This window comes from Erithacus rubecula (assembly GCF_903797595.1).
Source record: "Erithacus rubecula genome assembly, chromosome: 2".
Lineage (NCBI taxonomy): Eukaryota > Metazoa > Chordata > Aves > Passeriformes > Muscicapidae > Erithacus > Erithacus rubecula.
Genome location: NC_136685.1, coordinates 660,198 through 679,259, shown reverse-complemented (window position 1 = coordinate 679,259; position 19,062 = coordinate 660,198). Strand labels below are relative to the sequence as shown.

Here is a 19,062-nt window from a genome sequence, read left to right as displayed (position 1 = left end):
AGTGTCAGTGTTAGTATGTTAGTGTCTGTGTTAGTGTGTCAGTGTCACTGTCAGTGTTAGTGTGTTAGTGTGTCAGTGTCAGTGTTAGTGTGTTAGTGTGTCAGTGTCACTGTCAGTGTCAGTGTTAATGTGTCAGTGTCACTGTCAGTGTCTGTGTTAGTGTGTCAGTGTCACTGTCAGTGTCTGTTAGTGTGTCAGTGTCAGTGTGTTAGTGTGTCAGTGTATCAGTGTTAGTGTCAGTGTGTTAGTATTAGTGTCAGTGTTAATGTTAGTGTCAGTGTGTCAATGTTAGTGTGTTGGTGTTTGTTAGTGTCAGTGTTAGTGTCAGTGTTAGTGTGTCAGTGTCAGTGTGTTAGTGTGTTAGTGTGTCAGTGTTAGTGTGTTGGTTTTTGTTAGTGCTAGTGTTAGTGTCAGTGTTAGTGTGTTAGTTTTAGTGTCAGTGTCAGAGTCAGCGTTAGTGTTAATATTACTGTCAGTGTCAGTGTTAGTGTGTTAGTGTTACTCTTAGTGTCAGTGTTAGTGTTTGTTACTGTTAAGTGTCAGTGTTACTGTCAGTGTTAGTGTTACTGTCAGTGTTGGTGTCAGTGTTTGTTAGTGTTAGTGTGTCAGTGTTACTGTCAGTGTTAGTGTTACTGTTAGTGTCACTGTTAGTGTCAGTGTGTCAGTGTCAGTGTGTCAGTGTCAGTGTGTCAGTGTCAGTGTTAGTGTGTTACTGTCAGTGTTAGTGGGGTCAGTCTGACACAGCTGGCTGGTGTGGGGACAAACCCCTCTGGAGAAACCCCCCTCCTGTCCCTGCCTGGGGACCAGGGACGTGTCCCACCCTCAGACACCTCCAGGCAGCTCCAGGCTGGCCCCAACCCCAGCTGACCCCTTAAGGACCATCAGACACCATCACCCTCCCTGCAGGGCTGGCACACCCCTGGCCCTCTCAGTCACACTGTTCACATGTAACTTCTGTCCCTTTAGAGGTGTCACCATCCTGCTGGACCCAGCCTTGCTCACCCATCATTTGTCTCCTCAGAGCCTCTGTACAAAGCTGTAATAACCCTCTGAGCTGGAGGACAAATGCCAATAATCTGTTCTTTCCTTCTAAAGCATTTCCCCCAGTGTTCCAGCTGAATTTCCCCATGTTTGCTCTTCCCAACACACCTGCTGAGCCCTGCACTGAGCTTGGTGCTGACCTCTTCCCCTTGCAGAGATCTCAGGGATTTGAGCTTACATTTGTTTTCTATACCATAAAATCCTCACTGAATACCACTGAATTCTGATCAACCACTTCATTTTTGGGGAATGACACATCTTGGGGACATGTCTGTCCCCACTTTCCCCTGCTCTGCAAGGGAAACTATTCTCAGTCACCTTCAGCTCACCCTACTGTTATATTAAATCCCACCTTTACAGCCCTGGCAGCCCAACCCTCCATCCTTCAGGGTACCCCAGACCTCCTTTATGGGCAGTTCTGTGTCTCTGACAATTTCACTGCTTTCCTACCTTTGTGCTGTTCTTAACATGTGACAATAATGAGCTGTTTTTAAAGTTTTGAGTTTGCAGACTTTTAGTACAAAAGGATACGAATAGGGGAGCAGAATTCCTGGGGAATACAGGAATGAATCTTCTGCCTAAGGGCCCAGAGCAGCAGGTCCAGCAGCAGCTGCCTGGTCCTGACCTGGCTCTCAAATCCTGGGATGTTTCTGTGCTGCTGCCTCCCCCTGCCTGTTCCCTCTTCCCTTTCCCAGCTGGGTTCTTGCAAAGGATCTCTGGAGCTGAGGTGTTCCCCAAAATGCTCCTGCTCTGGCCCTGGAGCCTTCACCCCTCTGGCCCTGGCTGTCCCCTCTGGCAGCTCCTGCTCCCCTCTCTGTCCCCACAGCCCTGCAGCCTGGCACAGCAGGAGTGTCCCTGCCCATCACAGGGTGGGATCAGCTGGGTTTTGAGGTCCCTTCCAGCCCCATTTCTTTGGGGTTCAGAGCCCTGAGCAGCTCTGAGGTCCCATCCAGCCCCATTTTTTGGGTTCAGAGCCCTGGCAGTGGCTCTGAGGTCCCATCCAGCCCCATTTTTTGGGGTTCAGAGCCTTGGCAGTTGCTCTGAGGTCCCTTCCAGCCCCATTTTTTGGGGTTCAGAGCCCTGAGCAGCTCTGAGGTCCCATCCAGCCCCATTTTTTGGGGTTCAGAGCCCTGAGCAGCTCTGAGGTCCCATCCAGCCCCATTTTTTGGGTTCAGAGCCCTGGCAGTGGCTCTGAGGTCCCTTAAGCCCCATTTTTTGGGGTTCAGAGCCTTGGCAGTGGCTCTGAGGTCCCTTCCAGCCCCATTTTTTGGGGTTCAGAGCCCTGGGCAGCCCTGGCAGTGGCTCTGAGGTCCCATCCAGCCCCATTTTTTGGGGTTCAGAGCCCTGGGCAGCCCTGGCAGTGGCTCTGAGGTCCCATCCAGCCCCATTTTTTGGGGTTCAGAGCCCTGGCAGTGGCTCTGTCCCTGCTGGGCTCACCTTGAGCGGGGGCACGCGCGGCACCGCCGGCCCCGTGCCAGGAAAGGGCTGCTTCCGAAAGGCCTGGGGCTGCTGCTGCTGCTGCTGCTGCTGGCAGGGCTCAGCCACACGGGGCTTCTTCTCAGGGGTGCCTGGAGCCTCCTCCCTGCTCTCCACCTTCCTCTTGGGGGCTTCCACTCCGACCTCCATGGCCTGGGCTTTCTTCTCCGCCGCGTCGGGGGCGGCCGCGGGGCTCGGTGCCTCGGCCTCTCCTCCAGCTGCCTGGGGGCTCTTTGCTTTGCTGGGGGCACCCAGGGTGTCCTTGGCTGGCCCAGCCCTCCTCTGCTCCCCTGGCTGCTGCCTGCTGCCACCGAGGGGTTTTTGGGGCAGGTTTTCTGCGGGGGCTCTTGCCATGTGCTGCTCTGGGGATGCTTCTCTGGCTGCCACAGGCTGTGGCTCCTCTCTGGCTCTGGCTGTCCCAGGCTGTGGTTCCTCTCTGCCCCTGGCTGCCCCGGGCTGTGGCTCCTCTCTGGCTCTGGTTGCCCCGGGCTGTGGTTCCTCTCTGGCTCTGGTTGCCCCAGGCTGTGGTTCCTCTCTGCCCCTGGTTGCCCCAGGCTGTGGTTCCTCTCTGCCCCTGGTTGTCCCAGGCTGTGGTTCCTCTCTGGCTCTGGCTGTCCCAGGCTGTGGCTCCTCTCTGGCTCTGGTTGCCCCAGGCTGTGGTTCCTCTCTGGCTCTGGCTGTCCCAGGCTGTGGTTCCTCTCTGCCCCTGGTTGTCCCAGGCTGTGGTTCCTCTCTGGCTCTGGTTGCCCCGAGCTGTGGTTCCTCTCTGGCTCTGGCTGTCCCAGGCTGTGGTTCCTCTCTGGCTCTGGTTGCCCCGGGCTGTGGTTCCTCTCTGGCTCTGGTTGCCCCGGGCTGTGGTTCCTCTCTGCCCCTGGCTGCCCCGGGCTGGGGCTCCTCCCCGGGCCGTGTCCCGCCGGGCTGGGCCGGGGCCGTGCCCTGCCCCCGGGGCGGGGCGGGCTCCTCCTCGGGATGGGCTGTCAGTCGCCGCGACTCCTCGGGGCTCAGCCCGGAGCTGCAAGGAAACACAGCTTTGCTTTGGAAAACACCCCTGCAACATCCCATCCCCAGGGAAATGGAGGCAGGATTCCGTAAATAAACTCCCTGAATAAATGCCTCACATCCCCAGTTCTGTGCCACCATCACTTCCCCACTGACAGCCCTTCTATAGGAAGCAGAGATCAGCATCAAGGATTAAAACCAGCAAAATGCAACACATGAACACTGGGGAGCTGCAGACAGCAATTTTCCAGGCTGCAAATCCAAAGAGTTTGGCCAACAGTGAACATGAGACCCCAGCCCCCTCTGCAGCCCCAGCTGCCATGGTGACATTGGCAGGGACACTGAGAAGGGTCCCACCAGCTCTTCAACAGAACAGGGACTCCAATTCCAGTCATGTCTGGGAAAGTTACTCCTTTTGGATTAACTTCCTCCATCCCTCTCAATGATTTGTCAAATTGGGTTTTTTTCCCAGACATAACCCTGAGAAGGTCTGGTGAATCCTGGATTGGCTCTCACCAGACAAGTTCTCAGGAGCTGGAGGAGCTGAGTCCTGCTCTTGTTCATGTCCCCTCCACCCTGTCCTGCTGTCCCCTGTCCCCCTAATGCTCAAGGCTGGGGCTGTTGTCACCTTCCCACGAGCTCAGAGCTGGGGCAGGGGGCTGATGAAGCTCTTGATGAGCTGCACTGCCAGCCTGGTGTATCCCTGTGGCTGTTCCTACAGCCCCTGGCTCACCCTCAGCATCCCATGGAGTACCAGGAATAGCCTGGATGCTCTGCAGGGTTAAATCACCCTGCATGGATGGGAGGCACAGTGGCTGGCAGGGTGAGGACAAACAAAAACCTGCCACAGTGCAGGATCAGAAACTCCTGATCAGTAATTTCCATGTGTGTGCTCAGAAACCCCAAATCCTCCCTGAACATGACAGGATGGGAAAATCCTGAAGTGAGAGGAGGCACAGAACAAAAGCTGTGCAGATTGGGGGCTTTACCCAGGTGGGGTGGGATTGGAGATGTGGGAATGCAGGTGCTGAGCCTGGGGAGGGCTCCAAGCATGGAGGGGAGGAGAGGCAGGACACCTGCACTGGGTAAGGCAGGCAAACACCTCACACCTGGATCCTGCTGGCACTTCCCAGAAACCACAAACCCTCCTGAGGTTCAGGGCTGATGGAACCCAGTGTTCATGGCTGGGGGCCCAGAGCTGAGCTGAGCTCTCACCTCTGCCCATAGTAGCTCTCAAAGAAATGCTCCTTCCACAGCTCCACCTTCTTCTCCTTCTCCAGCTCCTGCCGGATCCGCAGCTGCATTTCTGGGGTGAACTCTCCTGTGGGGTGCCAAAGGCATCTCTGAGACAGGACAGGGGGTGATGGGGCACAGGACAAGGGGGAGCCCCAGGGACCCCAGTGCTGCACCTGCCTCAGCCCCACCCTGAGCCCCAGGGGCTGCTCCAGTGGGATGGGGCAGTGCAGGGAAGGGGCTGAGCCCCAGCAGAGGCTGAGGGAGCTGGAAAGGGGCTCAGCCTGGAGAAAAGGAGCCTCAGGGGCACCTTGTGGCTCTGCACAACTCCCTGCCAGGAGGGGACAGCCAGGGGGGATCAGGACCCTGACAGGGCAGAATTTTCCCCCAGTATCCCCCCTAAACATCCAAAGGGATGGCTCAAGGACTGAGCACCCCATGCTCTGCTCTGGAACTGAATTTCCTTTCTCTGCCCCCTCAGCACTGTCTGTGTTTAGGTGCCACAACTCCAGAATGCCCCAGCTCTAATGGTCAGATGTTAAACACATTTTCCCTTCTTTTCTCATCTTTTCCAGAGATTTGCTTTGTCAGTTCAGCACAGAACTCCTTGTACAGCCTCCAGTTCTGGGCTTGCCTTGGCTCCCACCCTGCTCAGTCTGCAGTGAGTGCCTGCAGAGCTCCAGAATTCCCTCTGTGCTTTCCAGAATTCTCTCTGAGCTTTCCAGAATCCCCTCTGTGCTTTCCAGGAATCCCCTCTGTGCTGTCCAGAACTCCCTCTGTGCTTTTCAGGAATCCCCTCTGAGCTTTTCAGGAATCCCCTCTGAGCTTTCCAGAATCTCCACTGTGCTTTCCAGGAATCTCCTCTGTGCTTTCCAGAATCTCCACTGTGCTTTCCAGGAATCCCCTCTGAGCTTTCCAGAATCCCCTCTGTGCTTTCCAGGAATCCCCTCTGTGCTTTCCAGGAATCCTCTCTGTGCTTTCCAGAATCCCCTCTGTGCTGTCCAGGAATCCCCTCTGTGCTGTCCAGAACTCCCTCTGTGCTTTTCAGGAATCCCCTCTGAGCTTTTCAGGAATCCCCTCTGTGCTTTCCAGGAATCCTCTCTGTGCTTTCCAGAATCTCCACTGTGCTTTCCAGGAATCCCCTCTGTGCTTTCCAGGAATCCCCTCTGTTTTCCCCAGCCCCTCCCCAGCAGTGAGGACTCAGGGGATGTTTTACCTTCTGACAGCCTCTCCTTCCAGCCCTGTGCAGCTGAGGTGAAGAACTCATTGTTGAGAGCAGAGCTGCTGAGCTTCATCAACCCATCAGCCCCGACCTGGGGGAGAGAGAGACAGCCCTGGGCAGCTGCTGGCCACACTCTGCTGGCCACACTCTGCTGGCCACAGCCCTGGGCAGCTGCTGGCCACACTCTGCTGGCCACACTCTGCTGGCCACAGCCCTGGGCAGCTGCTGGCCACACTCTGCTGGCCACAGCCCTGGGCACTGCTGGCAGGGCCAGTGTCCCTGGGCACAGAGCCAGTGCAGCAGTGCCCACAGCCCTGGAGTCACTCAGCACAGGGCCACTGGCCCCAGCCTGGCTGTGCTGGCCAAGGCTGAGGGGAGCAGATTTGTGTCCAGCTCAGGTTTGGTGTCCAGCCCTGGGTTTGGTCACATGGCCAGAATAAAGTGGGGTCACCTCAGTGGGTGACACTGAAAACTTGATACTGGGGGAGTTTATTTCTCCCAGAATTCTGGAGGATTTGGGAACACTCCTACCTCAGTGCCAGCCTGGCCTTGGGCACTGCCAGGGATCCAGGGGCAGCCACAGCTGCTCTGGGCACCCTGTGCCAGCCCTGCCCACCCTGCCAGGGAACAATTCCTGCCCAGGATCCCACCCATGGGAGCCATTCCCTGGGTCCTGTCCCTCCCTGCCTTGTCCCCAGTCCCTCTGAGCTCTCCTGCAGCCCCTTCAGGCCCTGCAAGGTCACAGTTTGGTCACCCTAAGCTGGATTTTGCTCAGGTGCCACAACAGGAAGGGGATCCCCATCTGGAGTTGATCCCTGCAGGTTTAGTGCTCAGGTGTGTGAGTGCTGTACCTGTCCCAGGTGTGTGAGTGCTGTACCTATCCCAGGTGAGTGCCCAGGTGTGTCAGTGCCCAGGTGAGTGCCCAGGTGTGTGAGTGCCCAGGTGTGTGAGTGCTGTATCTGTCCCAGGTGTGTCAGTGCCCAGGTGAGTGCCCAGGTGTGTCAGTGCCCAGGTGTGTCAGTGCCCAGGTGTGTGCCCAGGTGTGTGCAGGGCCATACCTGCCTGTCCACGTCGGGCAGCAGCAGCAGCAGGCGCTGCTGGCACTCGGGGGGCAGCAGGCTGAAGGTGTGTTTGTTGATCAGTGCCCAGGTGTGTCAGTGCCCAGGTGTGTCAGTGCCCAGGTGAGTGCCCAGGTGTGTGCAGGGCCATACCTGCCTGTCCACGTCGGGCAGCAGCAGCAGCAGGCGCTGCTGGCACTCGGGGGGCAGCAGGCTGAAGGTGTGTTTGTTGATCAGTGCCCAGGTGTGTCAGTGCCCAGGTGTGTGCCCAGGTGTGTGCAGGGCCATACCTGCCTGTCCACGTCGGGCAGCAGCAGCAGCAGGCGCTGCTGGCACTCGGGGGGCAGCAGGCTGAAGGTGTGTTTGTTGATCAGGTGAGTGCCCAGGTGTGTCAGTACCCAGGTGAGTGCCCAGGTGTGTGCAGGGCCATACCTGCCTGTCCACGTCGGGCAGCAGCAGCAGCAGGCGCTGCTGGCACTCGGGGGGCAGCAGGCTGAAGGTGTGTTTGTTGATCAGGGCTCTCAGGTTGGTGTTGACCAGGATGGAGTCGGGGGTCTCCACGTCGATGTCGGCGCAGCGTGCTCTCTTCAGCTGCCCTGCACACACAGCTCACCTTGCACTGCCTCTGGGGCTGCTCACCCTGCCCTCCCCAGCCCCTGCACCAGGCTGCACCACTTCATCCATCAGTGCCTTTTTCATTTCCTTCTGTCCTCACTCACAGCCAGCATTAAAGACAAGGAGGTGAATTTCTTGTTCAGACCTGGTGGTTTATTCAATCTTATCTAAACCACTGAGAGTTTTGTAACACTTCCAGCTGCCAGTGAGCCAAATGGAGCTCAATCCAGCTAGTGACCAGGTCTATTTAAAGCTCAACAGTCCAATAGAGAATTAACACCTATATTATTTATATTCTTGACCCAATAGCCAAGCTCCTGTGACCTGCAGTGCCAAAAATCCAACCAAAAATTACTACCTGAAATCATGGAGAATGAAGAAGAAAAGATGGAACAACACCCCAAATCCTCCATCTTGTCCCATACCTATTAACAGATTCTAAAACCTCAAATTCCAAACCCTTCACCATGTGAAATCACACATTTCTATTCTAACCACACACCAGTGATTTTAACTCCATCACTCAGATTTGGAAGCTTCTCCAAGGCCTCAGGTCACAAGCAGTGTTCCCCAGGGGGTCAGTGCCAGAAAGCACAGAAAGCTCAAAAATCCCAATTTTCCAAAATTGAGTGACAGAACTGGTATCACTGGTGTGTAGTTTGAATAGAAGTGTGTAATACCACATGGTGGAAAAGTTAGAATTTGGGGTTTTGGAATACAGCAATATACAGAAAGCAAGAAGAAGGTTTTGGGCCAGAGGTTTTGTCCTTCTCCACCTTCTTCTTCATGGGTCTGGGTGACACTTTTTTAATTGGATGGAAAATGACACACTGAGGGTCATAGATGTCTGGTTATTGGGTCAAAAGTAAAAATAATTTAGGTGTTGGTTCTTAATTGGACAATTAGGCTTTCAAAGACTTTGTAACAAGAGAGATCCATCTCCATTTTTAACTTGTTAGCTGCAAGTGCTGTAGCTCTCACTATAATATTGGTAAGAATTAATAAACATCTGAGTCTGAACATGAAATTCTGTCTCTTGTGCATTTAATCCTGACTCTGGCAGAGGAGAAAAATCAGATTTAAGTGTGATAACACCTGGTCACCCCTCAGCTGCCCCCTCTGGGGTCCCTGACCAGGGAAAGTCACAGTGCCACCATGGGGAGCTGGCCCATGGCTTGTGTTACTTCTGCCACCAACAGAGCCTGAGACACCCAGGAATGGGATATCCCATCATCCCATCCCTGCATCCCTGTATCCCAACCCTGTATCCCTGTATCCCATCCCTGTATCCTATCCCTGCATCCCATCCCTGGATCCCATCCCATCCCTGTATCCCATCCCTGGATCCCTGGATCCCATCCCTGTATCCCTGGATCCCATCCCTGTATCCCTGTATCCCATCCCTGTATCCCATTCCTGTATCCCTGTATCCCTGTACCCCTGTATCCCATCCCTGTATCCCTGTATCCCATCCCTGTATCCCTGTATCCCATCCCTGTATCCCTGTACCCCTGTACCCCTGTATCCCATCCCTGTATCCCTGTATCCCATCCCTGTATCCCTGTACCCCTGTACCCCTGTATCCCATCCCTGTATCCCTGTACCCCTGTACCCCTGTATCCCATCCCTGTATCCCTGTATCCCATCCCTGTATCCCTGTATCCCATCCCTGTATCCCATCCCTGTATCCCTGTATCCCTGTACCCCTGTATCCCATCCCTGTACCCCTGTATCCCATCCCTGTATCCCTGTACCCCTGTACCCCTGTATCCCATCCCTGTATCCCTGTATCCCTGTATCCCATCCCTGTATCCCTGTATCCCATCCCTGTATCCCTGTACCCCTGTACCCCTGTATCCCATCCCTGTACCCCTGTACCCCTGTATCCCATCCCTGTATCCCTGTATCCCATCCCTGTATCCCTGTATCCCTGTACCCCTGTATCCCATCCCTGTATCCCTGGATCCCTGGATCCCATCCCTGGATCCCTGTATCCCTGGATCCCATCCCTGTACCCCTGTATCCCATCCCTGTATCCCTGTACCCCTGTATCCCTGTATCCCATCCCTGTATCCCTGTACCCCTGTATCCCTGTATCCCACCCCTCTCCTGGGATCCTGCCCAGGAGGGTTCTCTCCCTGCAGCTCCTTCTGGCCACAGCCCTTTTCTGCTCTGACTCTCCAGTTGAGGGCAGTTTGCTCCTGGGGGTTTATTCTGGGCTGTCCTGCTCTGTCCTGCCTGTTTTCCACAGGGACACTGAGATGGAGAGCTCAGGATGAGGGAACAGCTAAAGGGGGATTTGGGATGGAGCTCAGGGAAAAGCCAGGGAATGGGCACAGCCCCAGAGCTCCAGGAGAGGTGAAAAAGGAAAAGAAATTCTTCCCTGGATCTCCACCCCTCAGACCCTGCTGGATTTGGCTCCCAGCCTTTTACTGGAGCTTTCTCAGCCCTCCTGTCCTTCCTGGTTCCTTTCACATTCTCCAGGATTGGGATTGTTGGGGTGTCCTGGCCAGCACCAGGAGCTGATTCCATGATCTTTGAGGGTTTCTTCCCCCTCAGGACATGCCATGACTTTGTAAGAATATCCTTAAATTCACCATGGTCAGTCCCAGCCCTGGAAAATGTAAAAGGAACCAGGAAGGACAGGAGGGCTGAGAAAGCTCCAGTAAAGGGCTGGGAGCCAAACCCAGCAGGGTCTGAAGGGTGGAGATCCAGGGAAGAATTTCTTTTCCTTTGTCATGTGTCTGAGTACATTAAAAACCTATAAATGCTGAGGGTGCTTTAGTGCTCTCCAACAGCTGGCAATGGCCAGGAGAGGCCCAGCTGATGATGGTCTGAAGATGGCTTTGTGCATCATTTATCAGCCCCTCCAGGGTCCCTCAGCAGTGGAACTGGAGCAGCCAGGGGCAGCAGGGAATCATCTCTTACGTGCATGGAGCCTGTCAGACCTCGGGAAGGGCTTCTTGGGCAGCCCTGGCAGGGAGTTCTCAAGCTTCACTGAGGGGTAGGAGCTGGATGTGGAGTTTGGGGGGCTGCTGGAATGCCCATCTGCCTGCTTCCCTTCCCAACCTGCAGGAAAGGGCACACTGGAGCAGGGGGAGGCACACAGGGATCCTGCAGCAGGATGTTCCTGTATGGAATGGGGGTTCTGCAGCTCCCAGAGCCACCCCTGCAGCCCAGCAATCCCAGCACAGACACTCCTGTGCTCCTGCAGTGCCTCCTGCCCAGCAGCTGCATGTGGGAGATCCCTTGGAGTCACCAGAACATCCCAAAGCAAAGGCATGCATACACACATCCATTTCCCAGTGAATCCCAGTTTATTTCCCACCCAATCCCAGCCAGGCATGCTCCCATTAACACTGCCAGGGCTAACAGAGCTCCTGGCAGAGCTCACTGGCAGGGAAATCTCTCCATCCCTCTCATGTCCCTGCTAAACTTCACCCTCTGCTGCAGCTTTGTCCTTGCCCACCCTGGGGAATTCCTCCTCCTCTTCCCAGTGCTCAGTTTCCCATCCTGGTTCCTCTCCCTCCCTTCCCTTCCTTACACAAGCTGTTCCAGCTCTGAATAAATCCCTGGAATTGTGGAATCAGTGCCTAGAATGTTGCTCCCTCCCCCATTCAATTTCTGCTCTGTGTCCCCACCTTCTGCTGTCCCTGCTGGGAGCTGAGGGGGGAAAAGGGAATTCATGGAGAAAACCCCACAGGAGGAACCTTCCAGGCTTGGCAGGGAGGGATTTACAGCCTGAGGGGGCTCCTGAACACACCAATCCCAGCTGGGAGCAGCTGAGGAGGAGCTCAAGGAAAAGGCTGAAGCAGGACAAGACCCTGAGCTGAGCTGAGCCTAAGGAAAGCACCCTGAGGCTGCAGTTCCAGAGCAGCAAGGGCAAAGCTCTGCAGGCCATGAACCCCAAACCCTGCCCAGCACAGGCTGAGGCTCAGGGCAGCTCCCAGCTGCTCCTGGAAAACCCTGCCTGGAAAACTGGCTGGAAGTAACTAACAAGAATTTGGGATACCATGGGAAATGTGGTGCTGCCCTGCTGGACCAGCCAGAGCAGAGCAGTGACCTCACTGATTTCTGACTCCACAAATTCTGGAAACCCCTCAAGGATCTTCCATATGAGGACATGGAACCCACCCTGCAGGATGAGGAGCCACTTTGGAAAACATAAATGCCAGGAGAAACTCCCAAATATAAACACCAGGAGAAATATCCAACCATAAACACCAGGAGAAATATCCAACCATAAACACCAGGACAAACCCCCAAATATAAACACCAAGAGAAATCCCCAAACATAAACACCAGGAGAAATCCCTAAACACGACCACCAGGAGGAATCCCCAAACACAGACACTAGGAGAAACAGAAATACCAGGAGAAACTCCCAAATATAAACACCAAGAGAAATCCCCAAACATAAATAGCAGGAGAAACTCCTAAATATAAACACCAAGAGAAATTTCCAAACAGAAATAGCAGGAGAACCCCAAAAAGAAATAACCAGAAAGTGCCAAACAGAAATAACAGAACCCCAAAAAGAAATAACCAGAAAGTGCCAAACAGAAATAGCAGAACCCCAAACAGAAATAAGCAGAAACTGCCAAACAGAAATAGCAGAACCCCAAACAGAAATAAGCAGAAAATCCCAAAGAGGAATAGCAGAAGGGCCCTGCAGGGGGTGCAGGTGCCTGGGACAGTCACAGGGCACTGGGAGCAGTTTTTGAGCAGCTGCACAGTGAGATCAGCCAGGACCCAGCCCAGGTGTGTCCTTACCTGGTGCAGCCTAGCAGAGGCTGCTGATTTCAGAGGCTGCTGCAGGAAGGGGCAGTTCCCATCCCAATACCCCAATACCCCAATACCCCAATACCCCAATACCCCAATATCCCACCATCCCAGAGCCCAGGGTCTCTCCCTGGCCATACCTGGCTTGCTGGCTGTGCTGGCCTTGGCCTTGAGCAGCATGTGCTGGCTGGAGGGCAGGGCCATCCCTGGGGCCATCCCTGCCCTGCACTGCTGCTGCTGCTGCTGCTTCTGCTGCTGCTGCTTCAGGGCCTGCAGGGACAGGGACAGGGACAGGGACATGGCATCAGCCAGCCCAGCCTGGCACACAGCCCTGGCACCCAAACCCAGCCCCACCTGCTCAGTGTGATCAAACTGTTATTAAACTGTTATTAACTGTTCACCTCTGCAGCCACAGGACACTGTCACTGTCACTGCCACTGCCACTGTCACTGGCCATCCCTCCTGTGCTGCCTCATGGATAAAAGGAGAAGCTCAGGGAAAGGATTCCAGGCTCAAGAAGGGATTACACAGAGAATTTCAAAGTAAAGCAGCACCCTGGAGCTCATCCCATCTCCATCTTCCCCACTGCCCCTTAGGGAAGGGCTTTAATTAGAAAATTAACAAAGATCCAAATGCTGAAGAGAACAAAACAAAAAACTTTGGTTCTGGAAAGATTTGAAGCAACATCAGGACTGGGTCCCAAAGGAACCTAGGGCTCTGACAGGTTTGGTTGAACTGCAAACCAAAGTTTGTGTTTGCAAGAACCAAAATCCAAAATCCAAACCCAGCTGACCTCAACAGCAGAAAAATGCCAAGAGATCAAGGATTCCATGGGAAGGGCTGCACTCCACAGGTTCTGAGGGATTTTCCAGCCCAGCCCATTTGGGAATTGAGGGATCTCCAGCAGGACGGGCCAGTTGCAATCCTGACCCTCCAAGTGAGGATTTTCCCAGAGGGTTTGAAGGAATGCAGCCTGCTGCTCTGCCCAGGCTGAGCTCTGCTGTGGGGATGAACCAAATCCTGCTTTCTGGAATTGCCCCATCCACATTCCCAGTCCTGGGGTTAAAGTGTGGGAGCACAGGGCGCACCCCTGGCCTCCTTGGGGGTCTCAAAATCCCCCTGGCAAGGGTCTCAAAGACTCTGAGTGAGACCCTGGTGTCACAGGTGCTGAATTCTAACCCCTGGGGGAAGTTGTCAGCACAAAGAGAATGGAAATAAGCTACCAAAATTTGTGAAGTGTAAATTAGATTGTTAGAACGTAGATAAATAGGTTTTTGGGAATGTTTATGATAAGGGACACGTGGCCAAGATGGAAAATTTGGGGGGTGGACACCTTTTCCTCCTTCTTCTCCATGTCATCCATGTTGGGTGACACGTTGGCACTCTTGGATTGGTTGGGGTCAGGGCTGGACCATTTAATAAAATTGTATTGGTAAAATTTTGTAAACATGTAATACATAGTACAAACTATATAAGATCAGCCCTGCCCTCAGCAGGCAGATCCCACCATGGATGCCAGGCTGAGCAGACCCTGCTGGCCAGGCAAAAGGTCCCTGAGATAAGAAGCAATAAACAATCCTTGGGAAAAGAGAAAACCATCTCCAGCAATCTCTCTTTGGCTGCTTCAGAGAAAACCAGGGTTTGAACCACCTCATGTCCCTCTGGGGTGACCTCAGGGCAAAGGAGAAACCCCAGACTGGGACATTAAAGGTTCTCCCTTAGAAACCCACAGCCCTTCCCTCTGGGAATGCTGGAGCTGCTGGAGAGGGGAGGGCTGAGCCCAACCAGCCCAGCAATGATGGAGGGCACAGACAAATCAAGGACAGGGAGTTGTTTTAATTCCCCTCACTCCCACTGTGTGCTCTCAGCCCCCATTCCCCCATCAGACCAAGGACAGGGAGTTGTTTTAATTCCCCCTCACTCACTGTGTGCTCTCATTCCCCATTCCCCCATCAGATCCAGGACAGGGGGTCCCTTTAATTCCCCCTCACTCACTGTGTGCTCTCATTCCCCCATCAGACCAAGGACAGGGGGTCCCTTTAATTCCCCCTCACTCACTGTGTGCTCTCATTCCCCATTCCCCCATCAGATCCAGGACAGGGGGTCCCTTTAATTCCCCCTCACTCACTGTGTGCTCTCATTCCCCATCAGATCCAGGACAGGGAGTTGTTTTAATTCCCCCTCACTCACTGTGTGCTCTCATTCCCCCATCAGATCCAGGACAGGGGCTCCCTTTAATCCCCCTCACTCACTGTGTGCTCTCATTCCCCCATCAGACCAAGGACAGGGAGTTGTTTTAATTCCCCTCACTCACTGTGTGCTCTCAGCCCCATTCCCCCATCAGATCCAGGACAGGGGGTCCCTTTAATTCCCCCTCACTCACTGTGTGCTCTCATTCCCCCATCAGATCAAGGACAGGGGGGTCCCTTTAATTCCCCTCACTCACTGTGTGCTCTCATTCCCCCATCAGATCCAGGACAGGGGGTCCCTTTAATCCCCCTCACTCACTGTGTGCTCTCATTCCCCATTCCCCCATCAGATCCAGGACAGGGGGTCCCTTTAATTCCCCCTCACTCACTGTGTGCTCTCATTCCCCCATCAGATCAAGGACAGGAGGTCCCTTTAATTCCCCTCACTCACTGTGTGCTCTCATTCCCCCATCAGATCAAGGACAGGGGGTCCCTTTAATTCCCCCTCACTCACTTTGTGCTCTCACCCCCATTCCCCCACCCCAATTCTGTTTTTAGCTCCTTTCTGGGTTCTGCTGCTCCCCTGCCATGGCAGGGACACCCCCCAGAGCCCCAGCTCAGGATTCAGGAATTCTCTGTCCCTGTGCCAGCTGATCCCTGGGAGGATCTACAGGATCTCTCCAAACACTGGGAATAAATGCCATTTTCAGCTGTCTAATCCCAGAGCTGTGATTCCAGACCCCTCACCTGCTTCAGAGCCTTCTTGCTGTGCTTCTGGGAGCAGGAGAGACCCTTGCCTGGCACGGATGGGGAGGGGCAGCCCGACTGGGGGGGGGCTGGGGGGGCCAGGCGGGGAGAGACTGCGGGACAAACACAGGGAAAGAAGAGAAATAGAGAGATATAAATATAATATAGAGATAGAAATAGAAATATAAATATAAATGTGGATAGAGATATAAATATAAATATAAATATAAATATAAATATAAATATAAATATAAATATAAATATAAATATAAATATAAATATAAATATAAATATAAATGTAGATATAGAGATAGAGATAGAGATAGAGATAGAGATAGAGATAGAGATAGAGATAGAGACAGAGATATAGATATAAATATAGATATAGGTATAGATATAGATATAAATATAGATATAGATATAAATATAGAGATATAGATAAAGATATAGTTATAGATATAGATAGAGATATAGATATAAATACACATATAAATATAAATATAAATATAGACATACATAGAGATATAGATATAGATATAGATATAGATATAGATATAGATATAGACACAGATACAGATATAGATATATAGATATAGATATAAATATAGAGATATAGAGATAGATATAGATATAGATATAGATATAGATATAGATATAGATATAGATATCAATACAAATATAAATATAGATATCAATACAGATATATATAAATATAGATATAGATATTAATATAAACATAGATATAAATATAAACATAGATATAAATATAAATATAAATATATAAATAAATTAAAATCAAAAATTAAAAATAAACGAATATATAAAGATTAAAATATTTAAATATAAATATATAAATATAATAATTATTTGGATATAAATGTAAAGATATATGTGGAAATAGAAATAGAAATGGAAATTATTATGTGGATATATAAACATGTATTGATATAAAAGTGAATATAAAGATAAATGTAGATAGAAATATAAGTACCAATATATCAATATATATTGTATATACATAATATATAATGTATATAATATACACATTATTATATGCTATATACATTATTATATACATATGTATATGTGTATATATATAATATGTATATAAATGTATATATGTATAATGTACATATAGATATATCAATATATACCAAATATACCAATATAAATATAGATAGATATGAATATAATTATAAATAAATGCATATAAATATAAAACATTTTATAAATAGATGACAGAACTATATTAATACATGAACACAAATATTTTATAAATATAAATACATATATAAATACATTAATGTAACACTATAGATATATAAATATAGAGATATAAATACACCTATAGAAACATAAATATATAAACGTATGAACACGAATTAAATATAAATATAAACATGTATTATATAAATATGAATATAGATATCAACAGATCAATATATCAACATATCAATATAGAGAGATATAAATATATGTATAAATATGCAATTATAAATTATTTTATTATATATTTAATAGTGGAAATATAGAAATGCAACAATATAGATATATGAATATAAATATATAACCATAAATATGAGAATATATCTATATATAACTGTGAATTAAGTCTAAATCTAAATCTAATTCTAAATCTAAATCTAAATCTAAATCTAAATATAAAAGGCTGGCAGCAGCTGGTGCCCAGGGTGAATCCCAGCCCAGGGACAGCCCAGGGACAGCCCAGAACAGCCCAGAACAGCCCAGGGACAGCCCAGGATAGCCCAGGGACAGCCCAGAATAGCCCAGGGACAGCCCAGAACAGCCCAGGATAGCCCAGGGACAGCCCAGGGACAGCCCAGGATAGCCCAGGGACAGCCCAGGGACAGCCCAGGGACAGCCCAGAACAGCCCAGGGACGCCCAGAACACCAGGGCAGGCCCAGCGATAGCCCAGAACAGCCCAGAATAGCCCAGGGACAGCCCAGGGACAACCCAGGGACAGCCCAGAACAGCCCAGGGACAGCCCAGAACAGCCCAGGGAAGCCAGGGACCAGCCCAGGGACAGCCCAGGATAGCCCAGAATAGCCCAGAACAGCCCAGGGACAGCACAAGAACAGCCCAGGGACAGCCCAGGGACAAGCCCAGGATAGCCCCAGAATAGCCCAGGGACAGCCCAGGGACAGCCCCAGGATAGCCCAGAATAGCCCAGGGACAGCCCAGGGACAGCCCAGGATAGCCCAGAATAGCCCAGGGACAGCCCGGGACAGCCCAGGGACAGCCCAGGGACAGCCCAGAATAGCCCCAGGGGACAGCCCAGGGACAGCCCAGGGACAGCCAGGGACAGCCCAGAACAGCCCAGAACAGCCCAGGGACAGCCCAGGATAGCCCAGGATAGCCCAGGATAGCCCAGGGACAGCCCAGGGACAGCCCAGGATAGCCCAGGGACAGCCCAGGGACAGCCCAGGATAGCCCAGAACAGCCCAGAACAGCCCAGGGACAGCCCAGGGACAGCCCAGGATAGCCCAGAACAGCCCAGAACAGCCCAGAACAGCCCAGGGACAGCCCAGAACAGCCCAGGGACAGCCCAGGGACAGCCCAGGATAGCCCAGGGACAGCCCAGGGACAGCCCAGAACAGCCCAGGATAGCCCAGAACAGCCCAGAATAGCCCAGGGACAGCCCAGAACAGCCCAGGGACAGCCCAGGATAGCCCAGGGACAGCCCAGAACAGCCCAGAACAGCCCAGGGACAGCCCAGAACAGCCCAGAACAGCCCAGGGACAGCCCAGAACAGCCCAGGATAGCCCAGAGACAGCCCAGAACAGCCCAGAATAGCCCAGGGACAGCCCAGGGACAGCCCAGAACAGCCCAGAACAGCCCAGAACAGCCCGGGACAGCCCAGAACAGCCCAGGGACAGCCCAGAACAGCCCAGGATAGCCCAGGGACAGCCCGGGACAGCCCAGAACAGCCCAGGGACAGCCCAGAATAGCCCAGGGACAGCCCAGGGACAGCCCAGAACAGCCCAGAACAGCCCAGGGTAGCCCAGGGACAGCCCAGGATAGCCCAGGGACAGCCCAGAACAGCCCAGGGACAGCCCAGAACAGCCCAGAACAGCCCAGGACAGCCCAGGGACAGCCCAGAACAGCCCAGGGACAGCCCAGGGACAGCCCAGGGACAGCCCAGAACAGCCCAGGGACAGCCCAGGGACAGCCCAGAATAGCCCAGAACAGCCCAGGGACAGCCCAGGATAGCCCAGGGACAGCCCAGGGACAGCCCAGAATAGCCCAGGGACAGCCCAGGGACAGCCCAGGGACAGCCCAGAACAGCCCAGGGACAGCCCAGGGACAGCCCAGGATAGCCCAGGACAGGCAGGTGGGTGCCAGGGCTGAGACAGGGCAGCAGCTCCAGCCCAGGCCAGAGGAGCCCTGCAGGGAATCTCCAATTCCAGGGGACTGAACCTTTACAGAGCCTCACTCAGGACACACAATTCATTGGGAATGGATGGGAATCAAGCTCAGCTGCTGGAAGCCCTTGAGTGGAGCTGTTGGAAAGCCCAGCCCAGGATCTGGGATCCCCCCAGCCCTGCCCACCCTGCCAGGGAACAATTCCTGCCCAAATCCCACCCAGCCCTGCCCATTCCCTGTGTCCTGTCCCTCCCTGCCTTGTCCCCAGTCCCTCTGAGCTCTCCTGCAGCCCCTTCAGGCCCTGCCAGGGGCTCT

At 52.5% G+C, this 19,062-nt stretch overlaps 2 protein-coding genes across 2 annotated transcripts in view; one reads left to right on the top strand and one right to left on the bottom strand.

The window, feature by feature from the left end:
* ASXL2 (ASXL transcriptional regulator 2) overlaps window positions 1–19,062 on the bottom strand; it is a 54,531-nt gene that overhangs the window by 2,982 nt on the left and 32,487 nt on the right. The window contains exons 5-15 of the mRNA XM_079298269.1: window positions 15,363–15,475; window positions 12,567–12,696; window positions 10,573–10,713; window positions 7,462–7,625; window positions 7,320–7,364; window positions 7,183–7,227; window positions 7,030–7,119; window positions 5,966–6,062; window positions 4,732–4,837; window positions 3,387–3,529; window positions 2,479–2,897 (exon numbers count right to left, since the gene is read on the bottom strand). Of these exons, the coding sequence (XP_079154395.1) occupies window positions 2,479–2,897; window positions 3,387–3,529; window positions 4,732–4,837; window positions 5,966–6,062; window positions 7,030–7,119; window positions 7,183–7,227; window positions 7,320–7,364; window positions 7,462–7,625; window positions 10,573–10,713; window positions 12,567–12,696; window positions 15,363–15,475 (1,493 nt within the window). The remainder of the gene's footprint in view (window positions 1–2,478; window positions 2,898–3,386; window positions 3,530–4,731; window positions 4,838–5,965; window positions 6,063–7,029; window positions 7,120–7,182; window positions 7,228–7,319; window positions 7,365–7,461; window positions 7,626–10,572; window positions 10,714–12,566; window positions 12,697–15,362; window positions 15,476–19,062) is intronic.
* The window catches only part of OST4 (oligosaccharyltransferase complex subunit 4, non-catalytic), a 220,721-nt gene that overhangs the window by 175,760 nt on the left and 25,899 nt on the right, over window positions 1–19,062 (top strand). The window lies entirely within an intron of this gene.